This window comes from Amphiprion ocellaris, chromosome 3 (genome assembly GCF_022539595.1).
Source record: "Amphiprion ocellaris isolate individual 3 ecotype Okinawa chromosome 3, ASM2253959v1, whole genome shotgun sequence".
Lineage (NCBI taxonomy): Eukaryota > Metazoa > Chordata > Actinopteri > Pomacentridae > Amphiprion > Amphiprion ocellaris.
The window spans coordinates 13916905-13938986 of NC_072768.1; the positions used below are offsets into that span (position 1 = coordinate 13916905).

At 41.9% G+C, this 22082-nt stretch overlaps 2 protein-coding genes across 3 annotated transcripts; one reads left to right on the top strand and one right to left on the bottom strand.

Annotated features, from left to right (window-relative positions):
- The first annotated feature begins 1472 nt into the window (after positions 1 to 1472).
- Positions 1473 to 9766, top strand: sergef (secretion regulating guanine nucleotide exchange factor). Its single transcript, XM_023293357.3, has 11 exons — positions 1473 to 1550; positions 1826 to 1964; positions 2346 to 2498; positions 3392 to 3486; positions 3652 to 3712; positions 3799 to 3912; positions 4032 to 4094; positions 4419 to 4577; positions 4681 to 4847; positions 6170 to 6206; positions 8621 to 9766. Exons 1-11 carry the CDS (start codon positions 1509 to 1511, stop codon positions 8812 to 8814), a joined length of 1224 nt encoding a protein of 407 aa, XP_023149125.1. The 5' UTR covers positions 1473 to 1508; the 3' UTR covers positions 8815 to 9766.
- On the bottom strand, positions 9757 to 21788 carry kcnc1b (potassium voltage-gated channel, Shaw-related subfamily, member 1b). Of its 2 annotated transcripts, none has more exons than XM_023293355.3 (4): positions 20047 to 21784; positions 15987 to 16902; positions 15202 to 15375; positions 9757 to 11428 (listed from the first exon to the last, which is right to left on the bottom strand). In XM_023293355.3, exons 1-4 carry the CDS (start codon positions 20608 to 20610, stop codon positions 11319 to 11321), a joined length of 1764 nt encoding a protein of 587 aa, XP_023149123.1. In that variant the 5' UTR covers positions 20611 to 21784; the 3' UTR covers positions 9757 to 11318. The 2 variants fall into 2 exon arrangements, with proteins under 2 accessions (XP_023149123.1, XP_023149122.1); XM_023293354.3 differs by lacking the exon at positions 9757 to 11428 and adding an exon at positions 11922 to 14118 and having other exon boundaries at positions 20047 to 21788.
- Positions 21789 to 22082: the final 294 nt, after the last annotated feature.

Here is a 22082-nt window from a genome sequence, read left to right on the forward strand (position 1 = left end):
CAATCCTGAACATGATCCTGCTGATAATAACAGAAATGCAGAATGCTGATAACGAAAACTGGGAATACTTAGTTATAGTTATGTTGAGGTTGAAGTTTTTGTTATCTCAGTCAAGTTCTGTTCTTGAAACACAAGAACAGGAACAAATGATTCTCCAAGATGGAAACAGGAAAATCCTAAATGAATTAATAGTGTCATCGAGTGACTGTTGAAGAAAATTTATGGACACTAAATTAGCAACAAGCTCTTTGTGCATATTCCAGAGTTTTATTTGAATGCAAGGATGACAGGTCAGAAAATTGATGGGTACAGTCATGGGTGTCATTATATTATAATATGTGACTTTAATTCTACATCTAACTGACAGTTTATATTTAAAGGTAAGCTGTAGTTTGTGGTGCTATTATTAAACTATGTTGCCTTATGACTGCAGTAGTGCTATTAGGTGTGTATATAGCTCCAGTGTTTTTTGCTTTGTTTAGTTTTTTTGTCTTGCTCAGGTGTTTTTGGCCTTAGGCAACAGTCAAATATTCTCTAACACATACATGCAAATAAAAACCATGAAAAGAAATGTTATGCATTTATAAACACTAAAGAGAGAAGTGGATGACAATCACAATGTATGTTAAAATAAACAACAACAAAAAGTAAAACCAGAGATAAAAAGATAACATCAGAGAGAATTTCAAAACTTTAAGAAGAGATTTGTTTCAATAACTCTGACATCTACAACTGGAAGGACCTGCTGTAAAAAATCTACATCAATAACATCTACTTTTAAAAAACAAACTCAAATCTCATTTTATATAGGCTTAATTACTAAATTCAAAAGAGGTAGCGGATTTGCTCTGATGATTACAGTTACGGATGTGTAGTAATGTGCCGTGGGACTTTATAGGTGAACTTTTTCCCCGCAGCAGCACCTGCATCTCTTCTCCTGGACTATTTAAATGGTAGGTCATCCAAATTACTACTAAATAAAACAAATAACTATTTAAAAACATTTTTTTAAAGGGCATTGATAACCTGAAAAATAATCACTACTGGTTATAAGTGACAACCCCAGTCCAGCTCAGTGGTTCTCAATCGTTTTTTTTCATCAATGCACACCTTAGCACATTATAGCCATAAATCCTATAAATAACACTAATTTCAAGGCACACAGTTAGTGAGTCACTGAACTAGCTGTTCTATTCTCACTGTGATTAATGTATAACATTACTTTCTTAGGGCACAATGCCCCGCACCCTGTATTATTTGAGAAATAATTCAAAAAATGTGCAATTATAAGGTTAAAATGTGAGGATTTGTGCGCTGGGCTAAACTTTAAATGTTCAGAGGTCCTAGCAGCGCCTGTAAGTTATAAAGAAGTCGTCCTGTGTTTAAATGAACGCTAATAATTCAAATTTCTAAACTATTTAGGTGATTAACAGGATAGCTCGCACAGACGGCAGGTCTGTGCTTCACGACAGTGTCGTAAAGCAAACAGGACTCTTGATAGGTGCTCCATGGAAACGCGCTCACGGCTGGAGTTTTGTTTACACTCTTGGGTAAGTTTGTTTCGTTCGTGGTTAAAGTTCTTAACTTATTTAAGTCCGGTCGTGTAGTTTATTTAAACCAAACACTCGCTACCAGCTTGGTGTCGCGGCTACGGGGAGCGTTAATGTAGCATTTTTGCTAGCATTAGCTTAACTAGCGAACCAACTGAGTAGTTCCCGGTACAAGTGCAGCGAAAATAAAGAGATGTTAGTGTGTCTGACGGTTACCTGAGGTGATACTTGTTCGTCTGTGGGGCTCAGTCAGTGATTCGTGTCCTTTCTGTCAGGGAGCCAACAGTTACGGCCAGCTGGGACAGCGACATGTGGAGGACCAGGCTGCGCCTCGGCTCGCCGACACCGCGGCTCTGCAGAGCAGGGCGGTCCGGACCGTCAGCGGCGGCGGGGGACACACCGTGGTTATCACCGGTACGTTACCGTTCCTTACCAGGCTGAACTGTTTAATACAAATCCACATGCTAGTTTAGAGGAGTTCAGTAACGCGAACGACTCTTCCGGAGGTCAAGTGGCGCCTCCTTATGGCCAAATATATAAATTGTTGGTGGTGTATCTGATGCACAACTCCGAGCAGCAAATAGTAGAAGACAGAAAGTCTCAGGGCTTGTTTTTATCCACGTTAAACTTACTGGAAAATAACAGCTCAGTGTCTTGTCTGTTTGAATCAATGTGTTGTTTAAAGTCAGTGTGCAAGTGTTGCTATTTTTTAAAATCAAGCTCCAAGTAACTGTCTGAATTACACACTTTCTAGCCAACTTTTCAAATGTTTATGGTGTGTTTTGTGCTGGACAGAGAGTGGAGAGGTGTTTGTGTGCGGCCAGAACCACAGAGGTCAGCTGGGACTCGGTCACAATGCAGATATTTCAACTCTTCAACTCTGCCCGGTCTTGAATCAGAGAATCACACACACAGCCTGTGGTTGGGATTTTACTCTTCTACTCACTGGTGAGCTCTGAGTGCCATTTCGTACCAAAAAAGTCATACTCGCATACTTGCATTTTAATGATGCAATAGTTAAAGTATTTCCTACAGATGCTTCTCCTGGTCACTGAATCATAAAAAGGATAGGATGACTTTTTTTTTATCCATTAAGGAATACTTTGTAGCAGCTATTATCTACACACTATTTGAATGAACGTATATAAATTATACAAAAAATATATATAAAAGACATTTACATTACACCATCAGAGTGTAAACAGAGGGTGAAATGACTATCTGACTACAGTAGATCGCAGTAAGTAAACATCAGGAACAGGCCTTTCAGACAGGAGTGACTGTTATTGCTGCTTTTGGACTTACAAATACCATCCGTGTCAACTTAATTGCATCTGGTTTATATCAGAGCTTATGATTTTTCAGAAAGTGCTGATTAATCTAAGGCACTCCTGATAAAGTGTAAACAAACACGAATAAAAAGGATTCCAGTAATGCCATTCAATGCAGTGAAACTTAGATTTTATCAACATGTGCAGCTAGGTTGTCAGAACACTTTGTTTTTGACAAAACCACCTCTGCAATCATGCAACTGCATTGCGCTGTCTGGTGACACTGACATGTGCATGTGATAAAAAGGGGAATGTTTCCCATCACACTCACATTCCAAAAGACTGCAGCTGTCTTAAAACCAGAAAGAGCTAGAGGGTGAATTGTTTATCCTCTGTTTTTCTACATCTGCAGTCAGTCTGCAGGCATTGCTGTAGCTACTTGGGCAAAACACAGCACAGAAATGTTAAAAATGTAAATGACAGCGGCCACATTAACTACCTCCCACCTTTCTAAAAGTTGTGTGTGTTATTTAAAGAGGTATTTCTTTTCATTTCACGTCTTACTGACAGATTGTGGTCAGCTACTGGCTTGTGGATCCAATGCGTTTGGACAACTGGGTGTTGCACAGAAAGTCACGTACTCTGCAGAGCCACTGGTTATTGAGGTGAGCATGTGACAAGGGTGCAAGTAAGTCACAACCTTGACAGTTTTTTTTAATGATTGTTCAATACAGCCTGGAGCGATCTAATCCTGTACAAACCACATTTCACCTACTGCCCAGTTAGATCCTCTCTGATTATTCAGATGTCATTGCGTCATTTGTTTTTAGAGTCTGAAGGAGCCAATATTGAGTGTAGCTGCAGGACTTAGACATGCGCTTGCTGTTACTGGTAAGGTAGCACCATACACTTTCCTCTTTTGTTTTTTTCCTTTTGTCTATGAAGTCATAAATCTTAATTTTCTGTCTGGTGTTTAGACTCAGGCTGTGTGTATCAGTGGGGAACCGGTCTTTTCAGTCATGCTAAGAGAGCACTCAGTCCACACCCTGTCCCACCACACCTCAGCTCTAAGGTGCCGTCTCTAGTACCGGGTAAGATCAACTGTACTGAGCAGAAATGATTACAGATAACAACGTCTTTTAGGCTTTAGGTTATTTATTTTGCCACTGGTAATTTGCAGATGTGACTGATGTCTGTGTCCATGTTGCAGGTCTGGATCAGACGACAGCACACCTGGTAGCGGCAGGCTCGGTACACTGTGTGTGTCTTACAGGTGTGACAAACTATCCAGAGTGTTGACAAAAATAGATAAGAATGGAAGATCCTTGCTTGCATAACACTGTGTTTTGTTAATCTCTATACGCATGTAAAGTCTCTGAATTGCTTATGGAAAGAGCAGGGGACAAACATAGGATCGACTGTAATCTGAAAGCAGATATGCATTTACACTTGTTGTGTACTTTGTGTTCATACATCACGTCTGGCCATCCTTCTGTCCTGTAATTAGTTGACCAGTACCTCTCAATTACTGTTCTGCCGTTCTGCTGCTGCTCACTGCGCTGGACGAAGAGTAATGTTGCTCCTGTTGTGTGTGCAGGAGATGGTGATTTGTTTCTTTGGGGCAGCAACAAGCATGGCCAGCTCACCACCACAGAGTGTTTCCTGTCTTCTGCTACTCTTCTGAGGCGATCTCTGTTGGACGGAGAGAAAATTATAAATGTATGGAGCGGCTGGACACACACTATTGCTCAAACAGGTAGCAAAAAAAAACACTTGCACATATCATGTTGTTGCCACTTACCTGTTTAGCAGGATTTACGACAGTTGCCTTATCTGAATAAGGTCATTACCCTTTTCAGAGAGTGGCAGAGTGTTCACATGGGGCAGAGGAGATTATGGACAACTTGGCCGACAAGCAACAGCCAGTCGGGACCCGGAGCAGCAGTCAGCTGGCCCTGTAACAGAAGGTGGCAGCCAGGAGGTCTGCCTCCCTGTAGAGGTTAAAGCCCTCCGTGGAGCGACACAGGTATTTGACACTTCTGCAGATGGAATAACCTACGGGATGTTGCAGTCAACAGCAATAAGTGTTGTTTAGATTTACTGCTGTTGGTTTGGATAATATATTCTTAATATCGTGGATGTCAGCCTTGAGATGAGTTTGAAAATGTCAGTGGCAGTCCAGCAGGAGGCAGCAGGCAACCACAGATGAAAAGGGTGGAACACATTGCCCCTGCAGATTTGTTCTTAATGATTTGCATCCCTATATCTGGGGTTGCAAAACACACTGTCGTTACTGTCCGGTAGAAAGAAGACCACTTACGTTTGGTGAAGGCAGAGGTCTGCTTTCCCATAAGGGAGGTTATGGCTGAGCATCATGGAACTGCAACACTTAACCTGTAGTCTAAATGGCAAGTGTATGGTAGGACATCGCTGCCAATAAAGTAGATGTCAGGGACGGGCAAGGGCAAGTGCTGGATCATTGTTCCACTGTGCACAGATCATTGCAGCAACACTGGCGTATGTCACAGCATAGCCGCCTTGTGTGTGTAAAGCAAAAGGCAAGATGAATTAGGTGAGTGGACTATTAATCTCTCAGCCCCCTCCTACCATGTTAGCCGTTCAAACAGTGGACATTTACACCCATGGAGAAAATATATACTAAACTGTCACATTTTTTTGAGACGTGAACATTACTGGAGGAACGAATTGCAGCCCGTCAGTGGTTCAGGAATCAGTGCATCTGTTTCTATTCATTGCTTGCCACAGCAAGAATTGCTTCATCAAAGCAGTTCAGACTGTATTATTAAGGACAGACTGCATATGAGAGGAACTGGTGGCAATCTAAAGAGGCATATTGACAGCTTTGTCTTCAGTATGTCCGGTTTTTAAATAGCATTTAAATGTGTCTGCTTTTCTTGTCAGAGTTACTAAGGGGAAAGAAGAAAAATATAAAAGCCATTAAATGTAAAAGGTTTTGATCAGCAAAAGCATGGCTGTGCAACCATCCTGAAACGTTTGCATTAGCTTCTCCTGCAAGCTCAGCAGTGGGTTTTAACTTTAATGATGGATGTGGCTTCTCTGCTACATTTTCAAGCTTTGCATTGTGAAGATTGTAGTGTCTAATGTATTTAAATATGAAATAATCCATAGCAACATCAGCATTTGCACTTTTCAATGAAATGTAGGTGACTTTATCGTGACACATGTAATTTTATTTCATTTTAGAGGAGGTTTTGTTACAAAGTTTCTCAGTATCCATGTTGCATCACAATTCTTGAGTAGTACAGTCTTAAAAGTGTCTGTTGTAAACATGTATTTGAAACATGGTTCAAATCTTTATTTTTACAGATTACATGTGGATCTGAACATAACCTTGCCATTGTTGGTGAGTGTCTCAAAATATCTTTACGCTTTCTTCGCTTTTCTACTGATTCTTATGTTACAAAATGCATATAATACACAATTGCACCAGAAAGGCACATTAAGAAAGATATTTTTATGAAGAATTATGCAGAAAGTCAGCTTGTGGCTGAAACAAGAGATGCCCTCTCCGGCCTGACATTATTCTGACTCTGACTACACAAAGAAATAGATAATACACATTGGTGAGGCTAAACTATTTCAACCCATGCTCCTCTCTGTATTTAAGAATTGGTAAGGGACCTGTCTAATAAATTACAGTTAAATATCAGTGTGAAAAATTAATCCTGCAGAGGACTTCTGAGGTCAGCTCATTGCTCTGTGGCCTTTGCATCAGTATGTAATTACAGCATAGATAGATGAGTATCATTGGCAGAAGCAATTACCCGAACAGGCCTGTAAAGGAGCCATATTAACCACACACTCATTTGCAGGCATGTTTTTCCAGTCAGATGTTTGGAGAACAATTTCCCTTTATCCACATGAGAAGTGCAGATAGACAGTGCAGTCACACACATCCCTGAAAGAGTACGAAACAAAGACAGGCATATACGAATATTTGTGATTCCTCATTAAAATTATGAATAAATTAAATGTGCTGTTATTCTTTTCATGCTTACCAAAAGTCTACTTTTCCTTTGTCGGTAACTAGCAATGTATAACATTTTGGAAGTAAAATCTTTCACATTAAATTTTGAACACTGACCCACTTTTTTACATCATTGTGAATATAAATGCCACAGATGAACATTGAAATACAAGCACAAGGTTCCATTGGAGAGGAAACATTGAGCATCGCTGATGTTTCTACAAGCATTCAAGCCAATCAACTTTTAATGTTGTGACCAAGTATTAGGATAAAGATAATGGACATGCCATCATAATTAGGAAATTAGAATGATCGTCGTAGCAGCAGTTCTCACAAAGCACTGCTCTGCACTTTCAAAAAGTTCAGTTATGAGACGAGAAAGCAGAGCCAGTAAAGGGAGTGCTCATCTGAACCTCCAGAACCTCCTCTGCCACGCTCTCCTCTGTTTCTTCTCCTGTCTTAAGCGTGGTGGCAGGAGCAATGAAATAGCAAAACAGGATTGGAAGCAGAGACCTGAGTGCTGCTATTTCTGGTGCTGAAGTAGGTCAGGCGGAAAGGAACGGAGAGCATTGCATGCTGCTTATGATATCTGTTGCCTGCTCAGCCTTTACCCATTTGCACCTGAGGAAGTGCTCCTCGTGTTTGAAATTCATCATCAGTGGTCAGAGGTGGGAGATAGGCCAAAGACTGTGTGGGCACAGCTCATCCAATCTGTGGAAAGATTTTTGTTTATGTGAACATTTTCAACTCAACGGGACTGTAGAAGCACAAGCACCTTAGATTAGATCATGGTTTAACTTGCACCTGCAGAATGATGTAAGTCGCGCTAAAAAAAGGCAGCCCCCGCAGATCGTGTCACTGTGGTATTGTTAATTAGGTGTGAAATTTTAAAGTGGCGAATGTGAAAACAAATGGCAGGATTTGTTTGCAAGGAAATGGCTTTTGGTTTGAGTTACTTGATTTTTATCCTTTTGTTGTGCAGAATATTTTGCAGGCACTTTGTTGCTATAGAAACACTGATGTGCTCTACACCAGTCAGTGAGTCCATGAATTAAGCACGGCACCAAAATAAGGCTTTTTCCTCCAATGAAAAAAACATTTCAACATATTAAGTTCACTAATACAGGATGTTTACTGAATACCCTTAATAAAAGATGGACACAAATGCTGTCCATTTCTAAATACATGCAGTATCTTAAAGACGGCCTACATGTGTGTTTGTAATGCATAATCTGTATTTGGCAGAATGTCACATTGACATAAGCTGCTGGCATGATATCTTGGTCTGTTAACTGGTGAAAGCATATGTGTCTATTGGTGAATCCAAATCCGCTGAAAATCAGAGAGGAGCTGAAAACAGAGAAAGACAAAGAAAGCCCTCGATGAAATAAATGAAAAGATGGCATGAAAGGCACACAACTGCAGGATGGGGAAAGCTTGAAGATGTGTTACCCTTGAGAAAGCAAGCTCGCTTCTGTTGCCATGGCAATGGAGCCTATTAGGTAACTGTGTTGCCATGGCACGTGTCTCCTCGGTGATGCAGACCTGACCACACCCACCAACAAGCTCACCAGCTGTGAAGAGCAGGGAGGCTATGTTACTGGTTAAGTGTCAGTAATGGGAACAGAGATGCGGTTTGTGCGACTGCTTACTCAGTTTTTTTTTAGGTGGGAGGGGGATTTAGCCAGCCTTTCTTTTCCAGGTTGCTAATTTTAGCCTACTTTGTCCAGTGGTGCAGCCCAGTCTTTATCCTGTCGGCTTCTCTGACCCATGACCCCTCTCCTTTTCAGGGGGCTGTCTCCTCTCATGGGGCTGGAATGAACATGGGATGTGTGGAGACGGTTCACAGGGCGACGTCTTTCATCCACAGCTCGTTCCGGGTCTAAAGCCTCTTCTCATTGCCTGTGGAGCCGGACACTCCATGGCAGTGTGCCCAGCGTCGACTGGCTCAAGACAAAACTCTGCACCGACTCCACTTGAGTAACGTTGGAGCAGCAGCAGCATTTATTGAGCAGGACAATCAGAGAAGAAGTGGCAGAAAAAGAATGATTTGGGGAATTAACACATTTCTGTTTTTTGGCTTGTAAAGCCAAAATCTAATCATTTTAAGTGCCGTTATCTATGCAGTAGCTTTCACCCTTTAGAGGCTACCTGAGCTACTTGAAAATGTCACACTTCAAACCGCAGTTATAAATACTCTTGTGTGTTTGGACACAGGCTGAGTTATGTTTCATGTGACAGAGGCCATCATTTTGATGGACATGATAGGGCCAATGGCTTTGCAGGACATGGCTGTGCCTATGGCTGCTGGTCCACCTGCCACACTTGTCTTCCTGAATGAAGCCACTATGGATCATGTGAGGGATGGGCTGGACGGGTGCTATAGCTCCATCTTCTCATGTCAGTTGGTTTATTGCTGTGATCTTGAGTGTCACAATGTAATCAATCTCTGCACTTCATAGTGAAAATCTTTCTCATCTTGTGATTTATCACTTACACATATAGGATAGTATTGTTTTGTTTTACAACTGTTCACCACTTATTTATGTTCGTCAGGCTGTGTCATACTCTTCCCTGTCCTGTTTGTGTCCTTTGCACCATTTTTGTACTCCATTAATCCCTCTGGGAAGAAACTCTTCCACTGCATTAGTCCCAACCTACATATTCATAAGCATAAGCTGTGGACATCCGCAGTGCAGCACCTGGGTAACACCTGCATTTCTCAAGTCAGCACTTTGGTCAAAGGCAAAGACTCAGAATGGCACGTCTGCCTTATATTTACTTTTTTATTTAAGAGTTTCTTATTTTGTCACTGTATTTTATGCAGATTATATGTGAAAAACCTTCATGGTATCAAAATTATGCATTAATGAAAGTTAAAGTACTTCTAACTGGGTTAATTTAAAAAAAATAAATCAACACTCACTGAAAAACGATCATTTCTGTGTTTTTTTTTATTTATCACTATTTATTGTACAAGTCTGAACTGTATTGGTCAAAAAAGACACAAAAAAATCCCTAAACAACAAACCAATCAAAAACGATCACCTTATCGAGATAACTAACCACAAAATGCACGGTGTTCAAAACACACACTCTGAAATCTCACTAAACGGCACACATTAGTTGCCTCTTGGTTGTGTTATTGATTCCGTTTCATGATAACAGCCGCTGTTTTATTATTAGTTGTATTTACTTCCATGTCGGACATTGACCAGCACACTGTCCCCCCCTGCTCAGCTCTATTGGCAGATTCGCATCTGCTGTACCTGACTGCACGCAGATCTCGGCAAGTTGTTGGCAGTGTGTTTGCAGTTGTTTGGTAAAAAGTTGGTCCCTTCTCACTAACTTTTCCACACAAACAATGAATCTGTACTTTGTCCTCAGTGCTTGTCCTTTCTGATTTTAACTAGGTAATGCTCATTGCTTGCCTTTAGAGTCTGATACATAAAGGGGTCCTTGTTGTGTGCTTTTGAGTACTGAACTGATGCTTCTTTTCGATGGCTAGTGACTGATAGCTAATTTAAAATAAGTGAGCATTAGTTCAATATGATGTTTAGGGTATATACTCCTGAATGGTAAGAAGAATTTACATAACATAGGCACTTGTCCAGTATGAGGGTGATAATGGTTTGGCATTACTTAGTATTACATACTAATATACCAATTAGCATGTGTCCAGAAAAATAGGAAAAATCCAATTCTACATGATTGTCAATCAAACTACTAATACTAAACAGAAGTACAACAAATGAATAGCAATGTCTAAGGTGTGATATGAGATAATGTATTTTTAAATATAAGCTGTCTTTGTTCATCAAAGTACAACTACATATGAAGATCAACATTCAGTTATTGTTCAGTATTATTTCCTTCGAAATAACCCTGCGTTAGATTTGTTTAACCAACTTATTATTTAACGTTCCTAACAGCGCAGCTTGCCATTTTAATGCCTCATTAATACAGGGTAAGAGTGGTGGAAAGTATGACCTTTTTTTCCCCATTTCTTTTTGTGGATGTTATCTCTTTGATGCCTAAAAACATATCAAAGGAATGTTAAAAGTTCACTGGTGCAAAAAAGTGCAAAAGTTTACAAAGATGTGACCATGACAGTGCAAAGTCATCGACTTGTTCTCAACTGTTTAGTCTGGCTGACATGACGGGTGACAGGTTTTTGCTGAAGGGGGTGTGATTAAGATCGGAGCAACATTTTTTTTTCTTTCAACAGAAGAAGCACACAGATATTTGATGATCACTCAGAAACATTGGTACACACAACTTCAGCACACAAAAAGCGTATTTACAGCACTGGCACACACCAAAAATAGGCACACAAATTACAACACAGTAACCAGTCACATACTGAGCTACATAAGGCTTGACAACAAAACTTTCTCAGTGCTACATCTATGCTGAGTTTGTGATGTACAGGTTGTCACTGTCACACCATTGAAAAATACTAATACACACAACAATGCTACAGAACTATCAGGTGGGTGATGGGCCATTATGGGTCATACACATAGTGGTTGGTACACCATGGTTCATAACACAAACTGACTCTGTTGGTTGTCTGCTCCGGTGCTGTCGTTGGGTCTCTATAAACATATAAAAAAACAATAACAAAAATAAATTATTACACAAATTATGTATAATGGTGGAAATGATGGCGGTGATGGATACCTCTGCGGTGCGGAAAGAGGTGAAATGAGACTAGCTTGGAGAGTAAAGAAAATGTGCTCCGTTAGTTCCTCATGGTAAATGGTGGGTTTACCATGTAATTCCCATGCTTAGCCAAGGCGTCAGACACCGATGTACTGTCTGTGTGCAGAGGCTGGACTCTGAGTCGGTTAATAAACATGCCCGGTCATGCTGTGTTTTACAGGTTGATGTACGGTAGTTCAGTCATTGTCATGCGTTTGTATACTTTGCGTCATGCTCTCACAGTCACCTCATTTCTTTAACGCTCTCTTTGACCCAGACACAGGTAGGCAGAGGGTCAAACAGCAGTAGAAAACACTAGCCACAAGCTAGTGGGAAAGGAAAGATGTATGTATGCATGTGCTGTTGAATAAAAACGGAGTCTAAACGCTCGTTGTGTATAAAATTTATTTCATGCAAGGACTTATATTTACATATTTTATTCGAATACTTTTCTGTTGCATAAATGTAAAATACATGCATTTACCTTTCCCCAAGTAGACCCACATCCCACACTATGTCGTATCGAACTTTTTCCCCCTCACTTGAATTGCATGAGCATATAATTCACCTGCATCTCTTCACATCAAATCTTCACAAGTTTTTTTTTTTAAATATAGAACGTCCATTAATTACCACAAGAGACATGACTCGAAATGTAAAACTGTGCTCATTCAGAATAAAAACAAAACTTAGATGAGTTGCTATAATTACTGTACTATAAGTTCTTCTCGAAATGAACATTTCAGATTGGTCAACAGAAAATTTGGTAAAGTGCCCTGAAAAACTTGTGCATAATTGTTGGGACAGTATCAATACATGTAACAGTAACAGTATTGATGTTTTAAATCATAGACATACATATTGTAGAAGTCATTGTGACATCTCTGGTTGATCATAAGTTATATATATTTATATCTATATATATTGGCTCTGTATTTGCCTGGTCCCCTTTAGTAATATTTTGTGCTTTATTATACAAAAAGATGGGGACTAATATGTCAATATTTTCTTACTTTTTTATTCTTTAATTTTTTGCTTGGTGCTAGCTATCCCTCTAAAGTCTAAATCCTACTCTGTGTTCAGTGGTGAAACAACAGTAACCAAGAGGGGTTTTTTGTTGTTTTTTTTTTTTTTTTTACCATGATTAAGGGTGCGAGGGTGGTGCAATAGGAACAAGTTGCACCTTATAAAATAAAGCTTTTATTACACTGTTATGAGCATGGTATAAAGTGTAATGATGCTACACTGGGAGCACTTACGTAATATCATGTCAATTTATTACTCACTTTTACTTTGCCTCACCAGGTATGAAGGCACCGTTGTTTTATAATTAATGAGTCCTGCCTTAATTTAGCAGCACAGCAGTAATAGAAGTTGCTGCAGTCTATTGATACTGTTTAAAAACTACCAGTAAATATATCTGTATAAAAACTATTTATGCTCATAACAGCATTAGTTGGCTTTATGACAGATTGTTCAAGTTAAATCACGCTATTTTAGTTGGAGGCCCCAGTCAAATAAATACAAGAAAAATAAATATATGAATTTGGGGAAAGGCAAAGAATGGCAGCTACATAAAAATCTCTGCTATGACTGAGTCTCTTGTAAAGCTGTCTCAAAATGCATAAAAATGACAAAGCTTTAGAAGCTTTTGAAAGAAAATTTTCTCTTTTTTTTCTTACAGGTACTGCAATACAGTTAGCTTCTTGTTGAACATAATTTCTCATGCAGTTCATGCAAATGAACAGACAGTTTTAGTTCTGTTAACATTAGATGTATTCATCACTGGTATCATAGGAATTGTCATCATCTCCATATTGCATTGGACATCATGAACATCATGTTCAAATACTTTTAATGGCCACTCAGGTAACATTGAGTCTTGTCTGGATTGCACTTTCAGAATGATAACGTCTCTACTTTGCAACGTGCAAAGCACTTAAGAGGAGTTCTCTTAACAGCTTTTGGATATGTTTAAAAGCCTTGTATTGTTAATGTCCAGCATATTGTTAGCAGGGGTTACATCTTATGAAAAATTATTTCACAAAATTGTAAAAAGCAAATGAGATAAAAGTTATTGGCAGAAGAGTATGAGAGATCAAAAGCAACAGAGCAACAGGCAATGATGTAAACACAAGGAAAAAAAGAGTGGGCTTAGCCTGTGGTAGAAGTAGAACAGTGCTTTGTCTGCAACTGAGGTGACCCATGCAGAGTGGCATGTGCCAATGTTTTCTAGTCTAGGATATGATGACACACCCAAGGAGAACACTTGGGAAGCTTGAGTATAAGCACAGTTAAGATACAGTTTTCCAGAAAAGTAAAGAAATAAAAATGAAGAAAAAAATGCAGGAGCGAAGGAAAGTGTCAAAGTAAAATTTGACAGGAAAGATAAGAAGGAGTGTGGACTGGCCTTCCAATGGCATTGTGTCTGCTACTCAACCATGCTACATAATGGATGGGATGGGAGAATGTGAGTGCTGCATTAGACAGGGTGGGCTGCAGGGCAGGGCGGACACTGAGGACACTCCAGAGGCATCCCCGCTCATGCCAGACATGCTGTTAAGGCTCCAAGGCTTTTCATAACCTTCAGTTGAAAAACAGAGAACGTTCTGAGTACACTGCAGCACTAAATCCATGACAAAATGTTTTGGTGTTCCTCACTGGTAATACTACACCTGTTGCTTTCTTGTTTTTGTCTCCAAAGAAACAGGTCAACACAGACTTGAGACAGATTATTATTCTCCATGCATTGAGTGCATCAGGAGTACAACAGCATGCACCGGGTGGTACTGGAATGGTTTGGAGTATAACACTGTAAAAGACTCAGAAAGGTAGGCACCTCAGGCAGGGAATGTATTTTTAGCTACAGGTAGAATTTCACGCTGTGTGCCATTTAATGCACACAGCTGGAGACTTACAGGACTGTCTTAAAGGAATGTTTTGAAGATTAATATCAAATTGTTTTTAAAAATAGGGGCTTTAAACCCTTTTATTCATTAAGGAGTAGAAATCAGTAAATTAAAATTTGGCTTGAAATCTTAAGAACAATATTCAACGTTCGGCTTCCTCCATTTGTGTTGTGCTCCTTCACCATACTGATAGCACCCATCAGCAAGACATTTCATGCACCGTTATGGTCAAGAGCAAATGTAGTCATAAGTCAGGATCCCGCATGGTATTTATCATTAAAACACATATACATACATGGTACACGCGTAGCACATAAATACTTTTTTAGGCATGTAAGACAACACAGTCTAGATCATATAAATCTCGAAAATAGCTTTCTTACTGGTAAATAAATAGGGGTATTACATTATGCATGGTATCAAAAAATATATTATGTTGATGTGGACAATTATTCTCGACATTTGTGGTGATTGTGCTTGGCCTTAACAATGTGTTTCTGTGAGTTGGAATATATATATATACAATTCCCAGCAGGATGATTGAGGAGAAGCAGCTGCTGTGAAAGTGTGTGAAAGTTGTAATAAGAGGTTTGTCGTTGTGTGTAAGTGTATGCATGTGTGCGCTTTGTGTGTGTGTGTGCCTGTGAAAAACTGAGGTGTAACGCTCAGCAAAGAGGCAAAAAGGAGCGTGTCCTGTCTACGGTCTACAGGGTGTCAGTGTCTCAGGGGGGCCTGTGATTGGCTGTTACTGTACGTACCCCTCCTCACTCTGCCCCCTGTGTGGTTGGGGCGTTCAGCAGTCGTGACCAGGAAGCAGGGCCGCTCTCTCTCGCTGGGGCTGAAGATTTCCTCCGGAGATATGGCCTGGTCTATATGAGGGCAATCTTCATTGGCCAGAGCTGCATTAGCTGCCTCACCATTAAGCTTGGAATCTTAAAAGGAAACCATAAAGAAAACAAAACCAAAGAAATCTGGATTCATATACCAGCTTTTTCACTTAAGCGCTACATTTTTAATATATCCTACTATAATGCACATAGGGATTAACATGCACAATAATAGTGGCTGTCTAATGTTTACCTTGTACTCCTTTGTGGATGCTCTGTTTGAAGCTCTGTTGTTGTATGAGTGTTTGAGCACAAATCGTATCAAAGGTCAATATATCTTTGCACTGGAGGGGCATCAGGTGACTTCAACATCTACTTACATTGTTCTTACCATTACAAATACATACTCTCAGTTAGTCTTAAGAGAGAGGAGGAGTGAATCACTGCATTAAGGAGTGCAAAATCAATAGCAAGATTACTCACGGTCTGCCTCAATCTCTCTATTCTCCTATCCAGAGTCAAATGTGCTTTTCATTACATATTTTATTGATTGTTTTCAGTGGGAAACTCATTTGTTTAATTTTCTCCTGAATCAGCAGCTGATTGAAGTGTGGGAGCAGACACAGTGAAACAGCTTTTCAGTGACATGACTGCTTCAGGCAACAGAAGTAATGAGACAACAGTTTATTGTGGTGGATGTCGTATGTGTTTCTTACCTTGAAATTTTATCTCAAAAACATCGTCATGGGGGATAGGGCTTGGATGCTGAGAGGTGATGCTTGTCTTGCAGAAGTTAGGAGAACCTGGTTGGGGTGCCCGAGGGATATGCCTGTTTTTTTTCTTTGGTAGTTTCTGTTTTGCCATGGCCAGCGAGTAATACATTCCAAAGTTGTTGACAATCACAGGGACGGGCATGGCGATGGTCAGCACACCTGCCAGGGCACACAGGGCTCCAACCAGCATACCGGAGGTCGTCTGAGGGTACATGTCTCCATAGCCCAGGGTTGTCATGGTCACCACAGCCCACCAGAATCCAATCGGGATGTTCTTGAAGTGTGTGTGGTCGCTGGCTCGTGGGTCGTTGGGGTTAGCTCCGATTCGTTCAGCGTAGTAGATCATAGTAGCAAAGATGAGGACACCAAGAGCAAGGAAGATGATAAGGAGCAGGAACTCGTTGGTGCTTGCCCTCAGAGTGTGGCCCAGCACCCTCAGCCCAACAAAGTGACGTGTCAGCTTGAAGATACGCAGGATACGCACAAAACGAACCACTCTCAGGAAACCCAGGACGTCCTTAGCTGCCTTGGAGGAGAGCCCGCTGAGGCCCACCTCTAGGTAGAAGGGCAGGATGGCCACGAAGTCGATGATGTTCAGGGCATTCCGAATGAAGTCAAACTTATTGGGGCAGAAAGTTATTCGCATTAGAAATTCAAAAGTGAACCACACCACGCAGACGCCTTCGATGTAGGTGAGGTAGGCTGCAGTCTCAGTCTCCTGGTAGGTGTTCTCCACTGTCACATTGTCCACCAGTTCCACCTCAGTGCGGTTGATGATGGGGTTGAAGGCCTCATGGGTCTCCAGACAGAAGGTGGTGATGGACACCAGAATAAAGAACAGTGAGGCCAGAGCCACCCACTGAGCAAGAGATATACAATGTGCAGGCAAAGAAATAAGAGGAGAGAGAGGAGAAGGACAGAGAGGAGAATGAGCACAGTAATACATGCAGAGTAATCAAGCTTGACGGCCTTGCAGCCATTCTTAGCAAGACACAATGCAATTCAATCTATTTTCTCAGACAATGGCACCTAGTTTGACGGTGACAGTGGCATTGACAGCCCAGCCCCGTCTCTCTCTGCTTTCTATGTGTCTCGACTCTGAGGATTAATTGTAAAAGAGGCAATCAGTGCGAGCTTGCTGTTCTTCCTTCATGTCCCCCTGCTGTGTCTCAAGGTCATGGCATTTTCAAGGGTATGCTACATGCAGAATTGTAAAGAGCCAGCAGCAGCAACAGATGGGACATTAGTGTCAACCCCCTTGACTAAATTTAGCTGGGGCTCTTCCCTTCAGCACCGTTGCTACAGAAGGCCTTTCCTAAACAAGGTCATACTATCCAGATGATCAACTCTTGGGAATCGCAGCAAGCTGAGAGGCTCGCTGAGCAGAGGGCAGACTTTCATGAGAAACCTGTATTTCCCTTAATGGCAGAAGAGTACTTCAGCCATCGTTGTGTATCGATTAGATGATCACATTTCATCACATTTAGGTTCTGATATATCTGATGCATACTACATGGATGTAACAGATACAGTATTCTCCTCTGGGTATTGAATGTCCTCATGTTATCTTCCTCTCATCTCACTGGGCTGGCTTACAGTATGTGTTACCGCTCATGCTCTTTGATGTAGTTTCAGATGAGATAACAAACTATAAAAAAACAGCTTTATCTTCAATGGGAATGTGAGTTCAGTAGATCAGAGATGGTGGACAGGAAGAGCAGACAGCTACTAAATCAGCCTATAAATTGCAAAAGTTGGATCGATAGCAGTTTTTTCATGCATGGAGATGTTGTTAAGTGAGGCTGTGTGTTACATCTCAGACTAATGCACAGAGCTGCTAAGCAGCAGTGAAGAGTAATGAATGACATCAGGGAGGATGTAAGTTGGACACGGGCAGGTCTGGACTTGAAGTCTTCTAGGTGTCCCGCTGGACATAGGAAACACTTCGTCCTTGTCAGTCAAGTCCATTCACTGTGTGTCACGGAGGGAGGCATGCAGCATGAAATGGAAAACAGACCCTCATCATAACATCTCATCAATGGCAATTCATTGCATTGTGTCGAGGAAATCACTGCTGCTTATGAATGTCTGCCTCCTGTCCATTTTAGAATGATGGCCCAGAGGGAAACTATGTGTTTCTGTGAGCAGGGATGCTATCTTTGCCCAAAGACATCACTACAGTTTACTGTGAGGGTCTTAGAACTTAAACTTTATTTTTAAGTGCAAAAATTGACACACTATAATATAACATAGGTCATGGCTGGTTTGGTGTTCAAACTGAGTATACAATGACCATCTTTTAAACATTCAAATGTAGTATGAACAGAAGAAGCAATCAAATGCAAAATTATGTAAAAACATACATTTGTCAGGCTGATGATACTCAGCTTTTGTTGATGTGGTGTAACACGGACTTTGTGGCAGTTTTTCAGGCATTATTAAGTGGTGGTGTTTTATCGGATTGCATAATATTGTTGTTTTGTCCACCCCCTCCACAGTATGTACTGTACAAAATAACAAGTACTCCTTAGACAATAATACAATCCAACTCAGCCACACTGCAAACACTGACCTCAGCAAACAACACAGATTGGAGTAACACCACCAGCTGCTAATTTTCTTAGCTTTATGTCTCTGTAAACCGACTTTCTTTGGGGTTTTTTTGGATTGTTGATCGGACAAGACGATCAGGAAGTTCTGTAAAACATTTATCACCATTTTGTCTCAACTATGAATGTAGACAATAGACAATAAATCCTTTACCTCATCTGATAGTTTCAAGAGAGATGAAACTGAACATCACTGCCATACAATCCCCAGTGTGATAAAGCCTCATTCTTATGAGCCACTTTCACTGCTGATGCCTCCTAACACCCAGGCTGGCTCAGCCCTGTCAACATCACACCGTTAAACAAACGCTGCATCTTATCAAACTGCCTGCTAAATTATGTGTCTTTGTGACAGTTAGGAACAGTGTGGCCTGAGAGGGAGCGTGACAGGCGAATTGTTTACTTCTTATTGGCTAATTCTCACCGTTGCCGGCTAACCACAGGCATACAGTGATATCCAGAGACAAGGGTTTTCCACTGATGTGTCCACCGTGAATACAGTCTGTAATTAACTGTGAAGCTCACTTCTAATTAATCTTCTTGCCAGCCTTGGTGGAGTTCTGTCAGTCTTTGCTCTGCTTTTGTCACGCTCTTTGACAACACATATCTGAGTTTTCTGCTCGGAGAATTTCTTCCTGCATAAAGGCGATGAGATTTAGTGTGTGTGGGGGGGGTTATGCTGCTTTCCTTAATGCTTTCTGTAAGAGTGGGAACATGTCAATACACTTTACTCCTGCCGGATGGGGCCTAATGGCTAATTACAGCAATCAGGCTGCCACAGCTGTTAAAGCAGCGTGCAGCACAGCGGTCTTTGTAGGGATCAGTGGTCAAACTAAAAAATCACAAGGTGTAAAAGTCATTTCATCGTCACCAATGAGAGGCATTACGTCCAGATGGAAAAATGCCCATAACAAAGACCAAAAAATGTCACCTCCAACAGCAAACTAATTTTTCGTCTGGATGTCTGCCACAATACTTCTGGTGGTGCCAAGGATCTGGTTTCCTAATGTGTAGCTGACCTATTTAACCAGCCTGCCCAGGGACACTTGTGTCCAATCCAAAGACCTGTGAGAGTTACCCTCTCCTGGAAGACAGAGGAAGGAGGCAGTGATGATTTGCATGTAAATGGTTTTTACACATGAGCCTGCTGCGTTTTTCCCCCTCCTCCTTTCTTGAGCGCTCATATCGACCTGCCATGGAGACCCCTGGGAGAGCAATTTCAAGGTCATCAAAAGCCTTTCTATACCTCCCAGACCCATCAATCTTTCTTTTGTGCAGCTTTGACTGATTCACACCAGTGGAACATTTCAGAATATTTGACTTAGTGTGATAATTCATTAGGCCTTTAGAGTGCTATGAGTAAAACAGGAGGAACAATGCCAAAAGACACTCACCCTTGCATATTTAGAGGAGTAAGGGTCCTCAAACAGAGCCCAGACACGCCTCTGCCACCGGCTCCACAGGCTTCCACTCCTGGTGTCAGGAGAGTCTCCCTGCGCCAGCCTCCTAGTCATTTCATCCACATCATCCTCAGCATGCTCCTGCTCCGGCTCCTGATCGTCGTTCCCCAGGTCTAACAGGCCCCCCCCGCCGAAACTATCAAGAGCCTCCTCTGCCTCCCGGTGCTGGCGATAGGTCATCCAGCAGCATGGCTCCACGTCTGTCTCATCAATGCCCCAGAAGGCCAGTTCCTCCTCATAGAGCGGCCCGCAGACATCAGCCGGGCAGTGCAGCTTACCTGTCCTGTAGTAATTAAGGATATGTGCAAAAACGCCAGGGTGGCGGTCGAAGAAAAATTCCTCGATCTTGGCATCATAGTCAAAGTGGTTGGGTGCATCAGGCTCGGCCAGCCAGGACAAGCGGGTGCCAGGTAGGGTGCGCAGGGTGCTGCGGTATGTCTGATGTCTGATCCCTCCCACGTTTATCACAATGCGATCCTTGTCGTCGCTCAGGCCCATTGCGTCCCTTAGGCATTTCTCCAATAAGTTCCCTTCATCGCAAAGGTAAGTCTAGGCGCAGCGTGCAGCCATGCACACAAGTGATCACACCGTAGGAAACAATTATATAAGGAAAGCTGCGCGCAAAGCAACCTGTCGTTTCTCACCAAGTGTGAAAGGAAATCAGGAGTGTTGGACGCGCATCAGGCTACATCCACTTTTAAAACCCTGTATTTTCTACCAACACCTGCCATGCAACTGTGAGGATCGTAAAGGTTTACAGCTGCCGGACTCGCTGGAAGGTATAGACTCGAAATCCAAAATGATTGCAGCCAATGGCATCACATTAAGAATGGACGTCACATCGTCGGTAAATCCAAGATGTCGAGATAAAAAGGACAAACGCTGGCAGTTTTCCCCCCGGCAGCAGGATAAATCCGGCTCATTGGCTTCACCAGGTTGCGGCAATTGATCAGATCAGTCCTGAGCAGGTTTATGACTTTCACAGCAAGGTGACTGCGGTGGTGCTGAGCGGACAGCGCCTGATGGAGACTCTTGGCGGCTCAGTCCTTCTGCTGCTGCCTACAGACTCACCTCCTTCACACTCAGCTCTCCCTCTCTGCGCGCAACGACACGCCGCCGCCAAACAGCAGCTCTTTGTCTCAGCACAGACACTTTCCCCTGTCAGGCACGCATAGCTGAGAGGAGCACATCCCCAGTCTGTCTGAAAGGAGGGCAGATCTTCTTCCTTGTGCTCTTATTATCATTAAACAAAGAAAAATCTGAAATGAGAGGGCGACAAAACCTCCTCACAAAAACGCCCAAACTGCCTGTTATTCAGCCCAGCTCCTCTCTCGGATCAGATGGAGCATGCCCAGTGGAGGACCCCGCATTTGTTAATAAAATATATTGGCAAATCCCCCCAATTACAGCTGCTGAAATAGTCACAGCTGCCTAATATTTTATTCTCGCCCTCTCTCTCTTTCTGCCTCTGTCTTTCGGTCGGAGGGTTATGGCACAGCTGGAGGAGTCAGAGGTAGGGAGGGACTCATCACCTTTACGCACAGCTGGCTGGAGAAGGTGCGACCCTGGAGACATGAACGCGCAGATCCACCCATCACATTAAAAACACTGCGATGAAATTCTTATGGCTTCATGATTCACGGATGCAAGAAGTCGGACTGCACTCTGCTTGTAGACGATCTACAGGTGCAGCACGGAGAGATGTTTTCAATACAAAGAGCTGAGAGAGTTTAATATGTGCGCAACTCTGTGCGTGCTCCACTCGAGCTGGGTAATAATTAGCCAATGAGGCCTCTACCTCTGTTTAATGTGTCAGCAGAGGGCGTAGTTGCGAAGAAGTTTGTCTCATGCATTTGTGTGTCAATTGTGTACAAGAAAAAAACGTATAAAACTGGAGATAGTTGGTCAATGGTGTAAAGAACGTGTGTAGTTTTTGGTGTTGATCCGGATCCAAGATGATGGATTTCTAA

Coding starts and splice junctions, on each gene's coding strand:
- sergef (XM_023293357.3), top strand. CDS start 1,509: ATGGAAACGCGCTCACGGCTGGAGTTTTGTTTACACTCTTGG. Junction 2,499..3,391: donor TTTTACTCTTCTACTCACTG/GTGAGCTCTGAG, acceptor TCTTACTGACAG/ATTGTGGTCAGCTACTGGCT. Junction 4,095..4,418: donor ACACTGTGTGTGTCTTACAG/GTGTGACAAACT, acceptor TTGTGTGTGCAG/GAGATGGTGATTTGTTTCTT.
- kcnc1b (XM_023293354.3), bottom strand. CDS start 20,610: ATGGGCCTGAGCGACGACAAGGATCGCATTGTGATAAACGTGGGAGGG. Junction 16,903..20,046: donor ACTCCTCTAAATATGCAAGG/GTGAGTGTCTTT, acceptor TCTCTTGCTCAG/TGGGTGGCTCTGGCCTCACT. Junction 15,376..15,986: donor TTTTGAGATAAAATTTCAAG/GTAAGAAACACA, acceptor TTTCCTTTTAAG/ATTCCAAGCTTAATGGTGAG.